A 14,041-nucleotide genomic window follows, 5' to 3' on the forward strand; every position below is an offset into this window, starting at 1 on the left:
CTACTTGTGGCTATCAGGGGATTATATTATCTGTCTTTGAGGCTCTCTTCTGGTGATGTCCAGCCTTCCGAGTGAAATTGTCCCTCTGCTCCAGCCTCTGCTCATCTCACCTCCTTTCTGAGTTTTAATTGAATTTAAGAGTTCGTTTCCAGCGTTCTTAATTGTGTCTGATTTTTGCATCGGTTTGATTTGAAACCACTTGTAGGCAGGGAGTGCATCTTTTAAGCTACTTATGTTTTTCTATGAATGCTTCAAGTTGGGCACATGGTAGGTATTTTTGGTCAATTCTTAGCACTCATGATTATGTCATTTTGTTGGCAGTTAAAAATTAAGAAAGCATGTACTTTTTTGTTTATAGAGTGAATTTTCATTATAAACACAAGGGGGTGCTCTTTAACCATCAATGCCCAGTTTAAAAAAGAAAAAAAAGTTAAATGTCTGTTTTAAAGCTTCGGGAGGAAAGAATATAGGGAATCTGCGTTGGACAGATTCCTATAGAAACAGTCGTAATACAATTAGATGGTAGATATTTTAGTTACTCTTTAAAATGGAAAAGTTCAGGGGAACTTCCCTGGCTGTCCAGTAGTTATGACTTTGCTTTCCAATGCAGGAAGTTCAATCCTTGGTCCAGAAGCTAAGATCCCACATACTCTTAGCCAAAAAACCAAAACATAAAACAAGACACACTGTAACAAATTCATTAAGGAATTAAAAAAATAAAATGGAAAAGTTCATTTGTTATTTCCTGCCAAATTCAAATATTCAAAAAAAAAATTCCTTCCCAGGTATCTCCAGAAGACCCCGGAGCCCAGTTCCTGATCCGTACTGGGTCTGTTGGCCGTAACAGGGCTGAAGCCTCTTTGGAGCGAGCACAGAATCTCAACCCCATGGTGGATGTGAAGGTGGACACTGAGAATATAGAAAAGAAACCGGAGTCATTTTTCACCCAATTTGATGCTGTAAGTTTCATAGAGAATGTAAAGTCTACTGGAGGAATTAAGCCCTAGTTGTATGTATGTTAGGTCCCCTGGGGTATTAGACTCGCAAATCTGAGCTTTTCCCCCATATAGTTTGTAGGCTGTTCTGTTCTTCGCTTTTAGTATTGGGTGGGCCAAAAAGTTGCTTCGGGTTTTTCTGTACTATCTTAAGGAGAAACCCAAACCAGGTTCTTGGGCACCCCAAGCTGTTGTCCTAGTTAGGTGAAGTCTTATATTACCTTAGTGCATATATGCCTCATTAGTGTGTGGCCTTAGTTTACTGTGTGTGGGGGGTAGGCAGACCCAGGCTGTTGAATCTGCTTTAGCTGCTTGTGAGTTGCTGCCTTTTGGTTTCTTCTTTGGGCATATTTCCTCCAAGACCAGCTTTCATCATTGGTGTTTTGTCTTCCTTCCAGAATCTCCGCACACAGCTTTAATACATTTCACTGCAAATGTTTTCTTCCAAAAACTTAACAAGTTGGTGATTAATTTCTGTAGCAGAGTCATTTTTTTGTTAGAAATATCAAACTCCAGTCTGTGTTTTGTCTTTTGAAAGAGCACACCTGATCTTGGTCTGTCTATATCTCTCTCCTCCACACAGCCGCTTTGACCATGTTGCCATGGACAACTAGACAGAATCACTGCAGTCATAAGCCAAATGAAGCATATCCGACCTCACTTGATTTTACTGCCAAATCTCTGCAGAGGTGAAAGGATAAGTGAAATTCTGCTTCAGTGTCTACACGACCTTTCAGACATGGTTCCCTCCGCCCTGGAAAAGCTTAGTAAATGTTGGATAACCATGTAATAGTCAGAGATGATCTGCTTGGTTTTTCAATGAAAGACCCATTACATGAGAGGTTAGGATTTGAGTTTGGTTTCCACGCCGTTGTATCTCATATGTGCATGTATTCAAATGTGGGCTTCAAAGGACGGTTCATCTGTGCGTTTTGTCCCTTTAAGATTTTTTTTCACTCTGTTTTGTAAGTCCAGGTATTGGAACATTTTCCATTTGGACATAAGTCATCCTTCATTTCTTTATCCATAGCAACCACATTTGGTTTCTCTAGGTGTCCTTGAACTTCTAGCCACTAAAGCTTTGTTAGAACCGAAACAAGGGGTTGTTGCTTGTATTAATCTGAGGCATGTTCACAGGGCCAGCGTGACTTGTTTGAGCCGTGTTTGACTGGCCCTCATAGGTTTTCACACTCGATTTTGACTGCAGAGCTCCGTTGAGACAGTGTGCATGTTCAGCCGCACCTGTCTTGTCTTTTAGATTTGGTTTCTCCCTGGGTGGCTGCGTCCTTTGAATGGCAGTGGAGACACATGTTTCTCTGAAGCAGTTATGTCAGTGTTCAGGCTCCCAGGCAGCAGCAAAGAGGTTTATCAAGTGAAAACATCCTTTGGTAATTTTCTTCTCCAACTTTCTCTGTTCAGAAGAAAACAAGTACGATTTAGAAGTTGTCTTCTGCTCCTGATCACAAAACTTTTCCTGAAAAGATGGTGTCCTGTGCAGTAAAACTTAGCCGTTTCCAATACCTCAACTTACTGGAACATGACCTGGAGGCCTCAGAGCAACATTGATGATTCCCCTGAGTGAATCACCAGCTCATTGTCTTAACTCTGAATGGGAGGTCACTTGGGCTATAACCTTTTCTTTTGTCCTTAAATTCAGATTAAGTTTCACATCGAAAACTGTGGAAAAATAATCTCAATGGGACTTGTGTACCTTCTTTATCATCACACATCAGTCAAAAGAAGGGGGGGAATAATGCCCTTGTATTTAAACATGACCTTTGGGTAAATTTTAAAAACTGGTTTTGTTTCTTGCTGTAGCTTAATCAGACTTTAATAGGTGTAATGATTTAGAAATAACTTACTCTGAGTTATATTACTGTCTTTTCATGAAAACTGTGAAGTGTGGTTTATGTATGTTCATGGTTTAGGGGAAACAAATTCATTGAGTGCCTGTTACTTAATAGCTCAACGTGTTTCATTTTGGTCGCGGAAGGTGAAATGATAGTCTCGATAATTTACATTTTCTGCACACTGAAGCCTGCAACTGTTCTTTTGTCTTCTAACCTGAGGATCCAAAGAACCTGTTGTACCAGTTTGAAACCGGCTTTAGACATGCCCAGAGAGACTGTTCATTACGGTTTATTTAGACATCTGGGCGGTGAGTCATGGTCTGCCTAACTCACATGCAGCCACTTTCTTTTCTTCTGCAGGTATGTCTGACTTGCTGCTCCAGGGACGTCATAGTGAAAGTTGACCAGATCTGTCACAAAAATAGCATCAAGTTCTTTACAGGAGATGTTTTTGGCTACCATGGATACACGTTTGCCAATCTTGGAGAGCATGAATTTGTAGAGTAAGTTGAGGGAAAGAAGGAGAGAACATAGCATTTTAAAATGTACTTTTATTCACAGGTAGGAAATGACTGAAATGGTTAGATAGCATCACCGACTCAGTGGACATGAATTTGAGCAAACTCTGGGAGATAGTGAAGGACAGGGAAGCCTGGTGTGCCGTAGTCCATGGGATTGAAAAGAGTTGGGCGTGACTTAGCGATTGAACAGCACAACGGCAACAGGAAATGACCCGTTAAAGAAAAGTATTTTACTTTAGGACTTAGAACTTTGGGAAATCAGTTAACAGCTTATTGACTACACAGATTGTGTGTTCAGAATTGTAGGAGATGTGGCTCCTGCCTTCCAAATTGATGGTCTCCTCTAGAGCAGGGGTCCCCAACTCCCAGACCCCCGACTGGTCCCAGTCTTTGACCTGTTAGGAACCAGGCCGTGCAGCAGGAGGTGGGCAGAGCTTCACCACCTGCTCCCCATCACTTGCATTACCACTTGAACCATCCCCTGCCCTGACCATGGAAAGATTGTCTCCATAGAACTGGCGGTGCCCCCCCAACCCCACACCGTGCCAAAAAGGTTGGAAACAGTTGCTCTAGATCATGAGACAGGCATTTCTAAGGTGATCAAAGCACACCACAGGGGTGTCTGATCAGTCTGGATCAGACTGATTTTGCTTTCTGTTTAGGAACGACTTGATTAGATTGTATACATTTGTTCCCCAGCTTGGGCTTGTGTGTGTTTAGGTTTGAGAGCTAATAAAACTGAGTACTAATTAGTTAGATGGGCAACTCTGGAGGCACTCTTAGCCAGAGTCTACCTTACAACATCTCTAGGGTCCAGAGGCAGCTCTGGTGGAACAAACAGACCTCTTCTTGCATCTTGAGGTTGCAGATCCTGATAAGTCTCACATGATGAGACCTACCATATTTTGAACTTACAGCTTCTAGATGAAAGATGGTGATGATACCATTCTTGTAAGATGACAAGAGTTGGTTTGGGGGCTGTGACTTTTGACCACCGCCTTTCCAATGAGGGATAAAGAGAGACCCTGTGTGGTAGTGAAGCCCCCACCAGGAGTCAAGACAGGAACTGCTTTCTTTCATTGAACTTCTCAGGGGAGCCCCTGAACTCTCTTCAGTTTGCAGGTTTCTTGCCTGTGAAGTCAAGATGGGGGAAGGATAGACATGTTCAGAATCTCTTGTAACTCTAATGTGTGATGGCTTTAAGAAAATCTAGTCTTTGAGCATGTTCTAAATGGATAAAGAAGTCACTGTAGAGAAAAGAAGGCCAGATTATTTGAAGGTGAGCTCCCCATGGGAGATGGGAGGAATTGAATTCAGGGAATGTTTACAGCATTTCTTGAGAACATACTATGTGCTTGGCAGTCTGCTAACAATTGGTTATTTCTCTTAATAATCCTGCAGAGGTTATTATTCCCACATAGTAGGTAAATGCCACATCAGGTGGTCTTGGCTCCTGGGCTGGGATTTGAGCCCAGATCAGTGTGAGATGTTGCTCTTAACCACCATCCATTCCATGCAGTGAGCTGGTGATGCTCTTTTTGTTCTCATGGCATAATTCACAGAGTAAAACTCGATTCCCCCGCTTGTCATCCTCTAGGGAGAAAACCAAAGTTGCCAAAGTCAGTCAAGGAGTAGAAGATGGACCTGATACCAAGAGAGCCAAACTTGATTCATCTGAGACGACCATGGTCAAGAAGGTGTGTTGATGCAGCTGATTCACTTTGCTGTACAGTAGAAACTAACACAACATTGTAAAGCAACTGTGTAATTGTGTTGTTGTTTTAGTTGCAAAGTCATACTTGTTTTAGTTGCTAAGTCATATCTGACTCTTTTGTAACCCCATGGACTGTGTAGCCTGCCAGGCTCCTCTGCCCACAGGATTTCCCAGGCAAGAATGCTATACTCAGTAAAAATTAAGAAAAAAGTTATGTTGGGGGGAGTGTTAAGTCAAAAAGCCCTGGGGTCCTGTAGGCTCCAGGCCATAACCAGGAAAGGAAACATGTAGTCCTGAAGGGAGGAGTCTGGACAGAGTGGGCCAGCGCTTGTCCCCTTTAAAGGGGGGCAGATATGCTTAGTGCCAGCTAGCTGTTACCATGAGGTTGTGTGTTCAGTAGCTAAGTCATGTCTGAGTCTTTGCGACCGCATGCAGCATGCCAGGCTTCCCTGTCCTTCACTATCTCTCAGAGTTTTCCCAAGCTCGTGTCCATTGAGTTGGTGATGGCATTCAACCATCTTATCCTCTGTGGCCCTCTTCTGCCCTCAGTCTTTCTCAGCATCAGGGTCTTTTCCAGTGAGTCAGCTCTTCACATCAAGTGGGCCAAATTATTGGAGCTTCAGCTTCAGCATCAGTCCTTCCAGTGAATGCTCAGGGTTGATTTCCTTTAGGACTGGTTTGATCTCCTTGCAGTCCAAGGGACTCTCAAGAGTCTTCTCTAGCACCACAGTTTGAAAGCATCAGTTCTTCAGTGCTCAACCTTCTCTGTAGTCGAACTGTCACATTCCTACATGACTATTGGAGAAACCGTAGCTTTGGCTATATGGACCTTTGTAGACAAAGTGATGTCTCTGTTTTTTTAATATGCTGTCTGGGTTGGTCATAGCTTTTCTTCCAAGGAGCAAGCATCTTTTAATTTCATGGCTGCCGTCATTGTCTGCAGTGATTTTGGAGCCCAAGAAAATAAAATCTGTCACTGTTTCTGCTTTTTCCCCATCTATTTGCCGTGAAGTGATGGGACCAGATGCCATGATCTTAGTTCATTGAATGTTGAGTTTTAAGCCAGCTTTGTCACTCTCCTCTTTCACTCTCAAGAGGCTCTTTAGTTCCTCTTCGCTTTCATAGCTGAGGCTCTTCATATTTCTCCTGGCAATCTTGATTCCAGCTTGTGAGTCATCCAGGCTGGCATTTCACATGGTGTGCTCTGCATATCAATTAAATAAGCAGGGTGACAATATACAGCCTTGACGTGCTCCTTTCCTAATTTGGAGCCAGTCTGTTGTTCCATGTCTGGTTCTAGTTGTTGCTTCTCTCAGGGTCAGGTAAGGTGGCCTGGTGCCATCTCTTTAAAAATTTTCCACAGTTTGTTGTGATCTACACAGTCAAAGGGTTTAGCGTAGTCAGTGAAGAAGTAGTAGATGTTTTTCTGGAGAAAATGTGGACCGAGTGATGCCCAGAGGTGATTTTTCTTTTCTTTTTTTTCCAGAGGTGATTTTTCAAGAGAGTGGGAAGTGTAGAATTTTTTCATATGCCCTGTCCCAGACTTGTTAATGCCAGCAGCCTTTTTGCATGCTGTTCCCTTGCGCCGTGTAGAGACTGAAGAGAACATGTGCCCTCCTTACTCACCTGCTGTGGGCCAGCAGTTTGAACCTTTGGGGTATGGAGTAGCATAAAGAAGACTGTTGTTGAGCATAAGCCATTACTCTTGTACAGATTTTTTTGTTTTCAAATTGGTAGACAATTTAGTAGGCTCCTTAATGGGCAGGGAGACAGTTTAAACTTGAATTGCTTATTGCTTTTTTAAAATAAAGTTTTTGTTTTTTTCCCCACCAAATAACCTTTTAAGAAGAAAGGTCTTGCTATTGACAAGTGTTCTCAGGTGTATATATGTATTTTTTTAACGTAGTTTATGATACTGTAATTCATTTTACATAAGAAAGAGTGGAAAGGGCATCCGTAGATAGATGATGGTTTCATAGCTAGTGCTGGAATTTGAGAAGGGAATTCACGTGATGAGGAAAACAAATCCAAGTGGCCAGAATTGGTTTTGTTAAACCAAGAGGAAAGACATGGGCAAGCCCATATTTACTCTTTACTTTGTAGATTTAAACGTTGAGAAAAAAAATCAACTGGTCAGGGCGTTGAGTTAAAATTGCTCTAAAGGGGGGATTCTAAGAGTGCAGAAACCACAGAGAGACTGCAAAAAACCACAAAAGTGGAACTCTTGAGTTTCCAGCAAAGCTGCGCTGGAGATTTTCTTTCTCTTGCTCTTTATGTTTGTGTTGGAATAGTTCGATGCTGTGAGTGCGATACAGAGGAATTATTAAGCCCTAATTTTAGTGTCTATTCACAGGACCATAATTATCCAGAGTGAACATTAGTGTTTTGGCCAAAACTTGCGTCTTTTTCTTTCTTCCTTTCTTTCTTTCTTCTTGAGGCCCAGTCAAGCTTTATCTGAATGGCTCCGTGAGTTTGGTTGGGGGAGATAAATTGTTAACTAAGGGAGGAGGACAAAAGCAGCTTTGTGGGTGCTGTCAATTTATAAATCACACCCTCTTACAAGTGTGACACTTGGCCTTGGTGTGAAGGGTTTTATGGCTTAAGGGCCTTCTCTGATTGAGGCAGGCCTTTCACATTCAAATAGAGAGAGCCCTAGCTTTGTGAGCCCTGCACAGCGGGAAGTTTCCTGGGAGTCAGTCTGCTGGTGCCCACTGGGGCGAATCTGGAAACCTCTTTTGGGAGCCACTTTAGCGAGCTATGAGGAGAATGTGGGCAGCCCTGGCAGGCCCTGGGTGGCCTCTGCGTACCATTCTGCGGGCTCTTCAGGCACACAGCTCTTTGTGTAGCCTCTTCCTCCACAGGGCCCAATTTGAAGGTATCAAAATATTCCCCAGCTGACATTGTTAGTCAGCTGTTTCATGGGGACAATTCAGGCTTGGATTCCAACCCTGAGCCGTGAAGGTCGTGAGGCATGCAGGGCATTCCTCATGACAATCTCCGGGATTCCAAACCTTGTCTTTGTGTGGCCTCCCCGGGAGCTGCAGAAGGCCGGGGGCTCGGCCACCTTGCAAGAATGTGCCGTCTCCATTTTGGCAGTGACTGCTCCACAGTTTTGAAGTTTTCCTCCAATTCAAAAATCCCTGGGTTTAGATTCTGCCCTTTCAACTAGCTGGGCTATGCTCAGCCTTGCAGGATGGGGGTGGGGAAGCAGCCACTTCCTGTTTCCTGTGAAAGGCTTCTGCTGAGGGTTCCCTTCCCCTCCCCCTTTTCCTTAGTCTCAACCCTATGTTGTACACCCACTTGTGCTTGAGGGTACACATTGTGCTCTGAAATTAGAAACATTAAAAAACAAAGAGGAAAAACAGAGCTTGTGGTTTTCACACCGTCTAGGAAGATGCTTGGCCGGGCCTTTCTAGCACCTGTGCTATGGTGAGAACTACAGTGGTGGGCAGATGCCCAGCCCAGAGACTGGTGCTCAGGAGGACACTGTGCGCTTCCTTTGGTGCCCAGGAGGAGTCACAAGAGAGATTTCCCCAGAAACAGGTCTTGGGCACAGGCGTGAAGTGGGTACCCATATACAGCACCTAAAGGAGATGGCAGCGGTTTTATGACGAAGTGTCTGGAAAGGTTTCCCCGAGGAAGAGTTGTCAGAGTTGAAATGTGAAGAACAGACTGGCAAGCACCAAAGCCAGGATCCGCACCCAGTCACAGGAAACAGGGTCAAGAAAAAGCTTAGATGTTGAGACTCTGACTTCCCTGGCTCCAAACAGCCAGTTCTTTATGATTCTGTGAGTTGTAAAATGCCTACTGTGTACAAGGCACTGCATTGGGTGCAAGGAAGTACGTTAGTTGTCTTGTCTCCATTTACAGCAGACCCTGAAGCCCAGAGAAGTTAAAGGACCTGCCTGAGATCACACAGCTGTGTCAGAAGGAAGGACTAGGTGGGCTTCCCTGGTGGCTCAGATGGTAAAGAATCTGCCTACACTGCAGGAGACCTGAGTTCGATTCCTGGGTCAAGACCCCCTGGAGAAGGGAATGGCAACTCACTCCAGTGTTCTTGCATGGAGACTCCCATAGACAGAGGAGCCTGGCGGCTACAGTCCATGGGGTCACAGTGAGTCAGACAGGACTGAGAGGCTGACGCAGGGAGGGGAGAACACAGGCAGTGGCCTAGGGTGCAGGTGCGCTGTATCACCACAAGGTGCATCCCCTTGGAGTTTCCAGGATGACTTGAAGTTGGGTTAGGATGCCGGGGTGAAATATGTGAAAATCAGGATCACTTCTGAAAACTTACGGGATGAATGACGACCAGTGTGCTCCCACATTGCTGCTCATGTTTCTTTATTGTTAGGGGGCTGCCGGACAGGAGTGGATAGATTCCTGGGGGTGGATACTCTCTGTGATAGCTTTTTAAAGATTAAACATAAAGATTTGCTTCTGACATGCTAAGGAATACAGACTTAATTTTACCCCTTCTGAAGTAGTGGGTGTCTAATTTTGGCCCTGGAAATCCCTTTTTTCATGAATTAGTTGTGAAATTCCACAGTTGAAGAGTGATTCATTGTTTTGATTTCTCCTTCCTGAGACATTTGTTGACAACTCTCATCCTCCTCTCAGCCCTTTCTTTACAGCAGCATTCCTGGTGGCTGGCTAGTGTGGCTCCCCCTCTCCTGTGGCATGTTGATTGCGGCACCCATTGCCCCTCCGATGACTTGGCAGTGTCTCCCTCGTTCACATAAACTCCATTTGACCTGGGCTGGGGAGTTGTGTTCCCAGCTGTGTCCTGGTGCAGCGCCCACACGTTCGCGTTCAGGACAGGTTCAGTGCGCGGTGGTAGTGGCTGTTGCAGCAGCATAATATGACCCAACTTGGGAGATCATTGTCATTGTAAAAAGAATTTGTTCATTAGTTAGAAAGGATTTAACTTTCTTTGTGATTGAATAAATTGATTAGTGTTGTAGTATGTTAGTTCTCATAGTTGAGGTTATTTGAACTGAGCTGAGAGAACAGACTTTTAAAGAAGACAAGGTTCTTGGCGAAGAATGTGTAGAAGTCTGTTACTGAGTTGTTGCCTGGACCAGAACTTGCAGTCCAGAGAGTTCAAAACTCACTGTCAGAGTGACTTGGTATGTTTGTGGCTGGGGGGCAGGCAGGGAGGGGGCAGGGTGTACATTGCAGAGGATTTGGTGGGAAGCTGATGGCAGGTTTTCCAGGTAGAAGAGTTTTGGAGCGGGTGCTGCTGGTGCCTTGTCTCATTGGAGAGAAGTTTCTCGGTTCTATGGATGAGGAATAGAAGTCCCTGCCAGCATCACAGCACAGTGTGTGTGTGATATTTGATACACAAAAATCATGTGACATCAGTGCAAGTTATAAAACATAACAATAAAGCAAACACTATCCACCTTAATAACGAGAAGGTTTCCAGGACCCTTGTACCAATCTGCGTGTTCTTTCTCTGTCTCCTCAGGTCTGCTGGTACATTTGTGTGGATTTACTAAGGTATCCAGAAAAAGTAGATATTATAAGCCGGCTTGGCATAGTGTTTTATCATGTGTTTGTAAATCTCAACAATGGAATGATGCTTACTAGGTGATGATGTAGGTTAGAAATTAAGAATGTAGAGCGAAACCACTGTGAAACCACCACCCAGATTAAAGCAGAAAACACTATTGGGTGGTCGAGGCCATTTGGATGCCCCTCGCCCACATGAGTAACCTCTGTCCTCAGTCATGTTTCTCATTCCCGTGTATTTCTTCTTCCTGCTCGCCTATGTTTCCAAGCAATACAGAATTGTTTGGCGTGCTTTTTAATTTCTTACAAATTGGTTTCACATGCTTTTTTTCCACATGCTTTTCTAAGAGCAGCTTTGTGAGGACATCTGTGTTTGTGTGTAGGTCTGGAGCTTTGCTGTCCATTATGGTAGCCACCAGCCATGTGTGGCCATTCAAATTAAAATTAATAAAATTTAACTTAAAAATTCAGTTCTGCAGTCTCACTAGCCACTTTTCACATGCTCAGTAACCACACACAGCCTATGGCATCCATATTGCAAAGCACCCATATACAGAGTGTTCTTGTCATCATTGCAAGTTCTCTTGGACAACAGTCATTGCAAGACAGTTTTTTTGGTGGGTTTTTTGTTTATTTGTTTTGACCACAGAGTATTTGTTGTGTGAAAACAGTACTATTTATTCTCCTATTAACAGGCATTTAGCTATGTAAGCTATTGCTGTTACAGATGGCGTTGCAGTCAGTGTTGTGTGCGTGCATAGATAATCTCTTTGGGTAGGTGTGTGATTTCTCTAGGGCATAGGAGAATTAGAATGTGCACACCTTCAACTTCACCAGACTCTAAAAAATAAGTCTTAAGGCATTTTCTCTATTTACATTCCAACCCAGCAGCATGTAACAGTAACATTTGGTAACTTTGGGCTCTTTTGCCACTCTGCTGAGTGTGAAAACTGTCTCAGGTTGTGGTTGTCAGTTGTTAAAATGCTTTTGAAAACTATAGTCTCTGATAAGCAGGTGTGGAAATTAGACCTCGAAATCTGTAGTTTGAAAGTTGTTTCAATTCTGATTTACATGCTGCTTTACATCCAGATCTTTATCACTTGTTATAGATGTTCAGCCTAATTTTAAAAAGTAAAATAGGGTACTTCCCTGGTGGTCCAGTGGGTAAGATTCCATGCTTCCATTGCAGGAGGCACGGATTTGATCCCTGGTTGGGGAACTAAGATCTCACATGCTGTGCGGCACAGCCAAAAAAAACCCACAAAAAACAAAATGGTTTCACAAGTTCCAATGTGGAAAATATAGAACAAACTGAGAAAATGTGAATCCTGCTACCCAATAATGTCACTATTCTTTTTATGCATGTACATAATAAATTGGAGTGCTAGTTAATATATGTAAATATATGCAAGACATACATAATGATCTAATGTATGTGGCATATATATATATATATGTATTGTCTTTTCCTTTTTTCACTCCGTGTATTTTCATAAGCACTCCTCAAATCTTTGTGTCTACTTTGGAGAGCATGCTTCTGTTCTACTCTATTTTATTTATTGAGGTATAGTTGGCATACAATTGGAGAACATGATTTTTAAGTGGCTGTCTGGTAGGTCTTCCTCGCTTTGCCTTGGTGTGATCTATTGAGCCAGTTCCCTATTGCATAGAGGTTATTGCAGTCTCCCACTATCTAAATGGCTCAGCGAAACCCCTTAATTTGATAGCTGATAGACTGTGTGGAGAATTCATCTTTTATATTTACTGTTGGGCTTTCTGGCAAATGAAAGGCAGGTGGGTCTTATCAACTCCTGGGTATTTGTTGAAAATCTGCTCCATTCAATGCTATGCCTTTCACTGTGGTCTCTGCCTCAGGAAGCTGCTACCCAGTGTAAGAAGGCTTGTTATGAGTCTTAACTAGACTCTCAGATTGAAATCCTCAAGGCCCAGAATGATCAGGGAAGAAAATGGACAGTGGAGGGGAGTGGGTGAGGCCTACCAGACAGGGATTCGTGAGCGGAGGGCATGGTGGAACAGGAGGGGTTACTTCGTTTGGGTGAATGGTGGCAGCTGCTACCTGGGAGGCTTTGTGGCTGCTTCATCTGACGGCTCTTCACTCCCTGAAAGCACTGTCAGGCAGCATATTCTCTTTATAAACTCAATGCCGGTGAGGTGGGTAAGGTAGGCACCGCCTTTTGCATCTGTTCTACTACAGATTAGGCAGCTTGGTTAAGTTTTATTTTTGTTATGAGCCACAATAGTAGAATTTGGATACTTTGAATGAAAAAAGGGGGCATTAATTGAAGGCAGGCTGCAGTAGCCCAAGAAGCATAGAGTTTTATTCCTGTGATCTGAGAAGAGGAAAAAACCAGGGCAGCTGGGAAGCCCTGGAGGCAGCAGGAATCTGGCCTTTCTCTTTAGAGTTCTGCCATGAATGTGTCTCTATTTCCAGCTTTCATATTCTTGATTAAGGAATCTGGTGGGCCTGGCTTGGGTCGTGTGACCACCTCAGACTCTGTCACCTGTGCTGGTGGGTTGGTACACATTAAAGCCAAGGCCACAGGGGCCTCCTCCTTAGATCCCAGGAGACTTCTCTAAAAGTTGTCTGCCACAGACCCAAAAGAGGTGAAGTCATTGGTCCACGGTCACAGACTAGTGGCAGAACTGGGACTAAATCTGCCCTAAAGTTGGGAAGGGCAGAGGGCCTCTACCCTTGGCCATGGTGCTGTAGAAGGTCCCACTCCCGCCTTCCTCCAGCCGTTCCCCTCACAGGGTGAGGCTCCCATGAGATCAAGAAGGTGCATCTGCCTGGGTCCCATAGCCTTCCCCCAAGTTCTGAACCCCATTCTGGGTACCTGGACCCCTGGAATCTCCTGGCCAGATAGCCTCAGGCTCACTTTCTAGGCTGCTTCCCTGTCTGCCTCTGGAGTGTGGACCTTACCACAGCGTCTGAATGCCTCGGCCTGAGGATTGGATGTTTTGGTGGGGAAGGATGGGCAAAACCTTGTGCAAAGTCAGGTTCAAAGCTCCTTACATTGTGGGTGAGCCAGAATGAGACGGGGGCAACCTTCCCAGGGTACCTCCTCTGACACAGGACTCCCACGGAGTGTGAGAATTCCAAATTTGAACCTAGTTTTCCAGGTGGTTATGAAGGAGGTTTATTTGTCAAGGCAGGAGAATACAATATACTTTACTTAATAGCTTATTAGTGTGATTTATAACTGAATATGTAGACATGATATATGGGTTTTCATTTGTACTCTTACCCTCAGGCCCTGAAAGCGTTAGAGGCAGGCCTGCTTCAGACTGATTCTAAGAACCAACTTTTTTCCCCCTTATTCTTCATATAATGGCCTAACAAATCAGTAGATTCTTAGCATTGGTCTTGGCCAGGCAAACTACAAAAATTTTGAATGAAAGTCTTGGTGGGTTTTGAAACCTGGTAAGACT

The 14,041-nt window shown here is 44.0% G+C and overlaps 1 protein-coding gene across 6 annotated transcripts in view; it reads left to right on the top strand.

Moving 5' to 3' along the window:
* Positions 1-14,041, top strand: part of SAE1 (SUMO1 activating enzyme subunit 1) — a 62,795-nt gene that overhangs the window by 17,942 nt on the left and 30,812 nt on the right. For 3 of the 6 annotated variants that reach the window (XM_086353300.1, XM_086353301.1, XM_086353303.1), the window contains exons 3-5: positions 786-959; positions 3,206-3,348; positions 4,964-5,063. In XM_086353300.1, the coding sequence (XP_086209426.1) occupies positions 786-959; positions 3,206-3,348; positions 4,964-5,063 (417 nt within the window). The remainder of the gene's footprint in view (positions 1-785; positions 960-3,205; positions 3,349-4,963; positions 5,064-14,041) is intronic. The other 3 variants (XM_086353302.1, XM_086353304.1, XM_086353305.1) reach the window with 1 other exon arrangement.

The sequence above is a fragment of the Bos grunniens genome, chromosome 18 (assembly GCF_055505025.1).
Source record: "Bos grunniens cultivar Pamir isolate PY7600 chromosome 18, Bosgru_T2T1.0, whole genome shotgun sequence".
Lineage (NCBI taxonomy): Eukaryota > Metazoa > Chordata > Mammalia > Artiodactyla > Bovidae > Bos > Bos grunniens.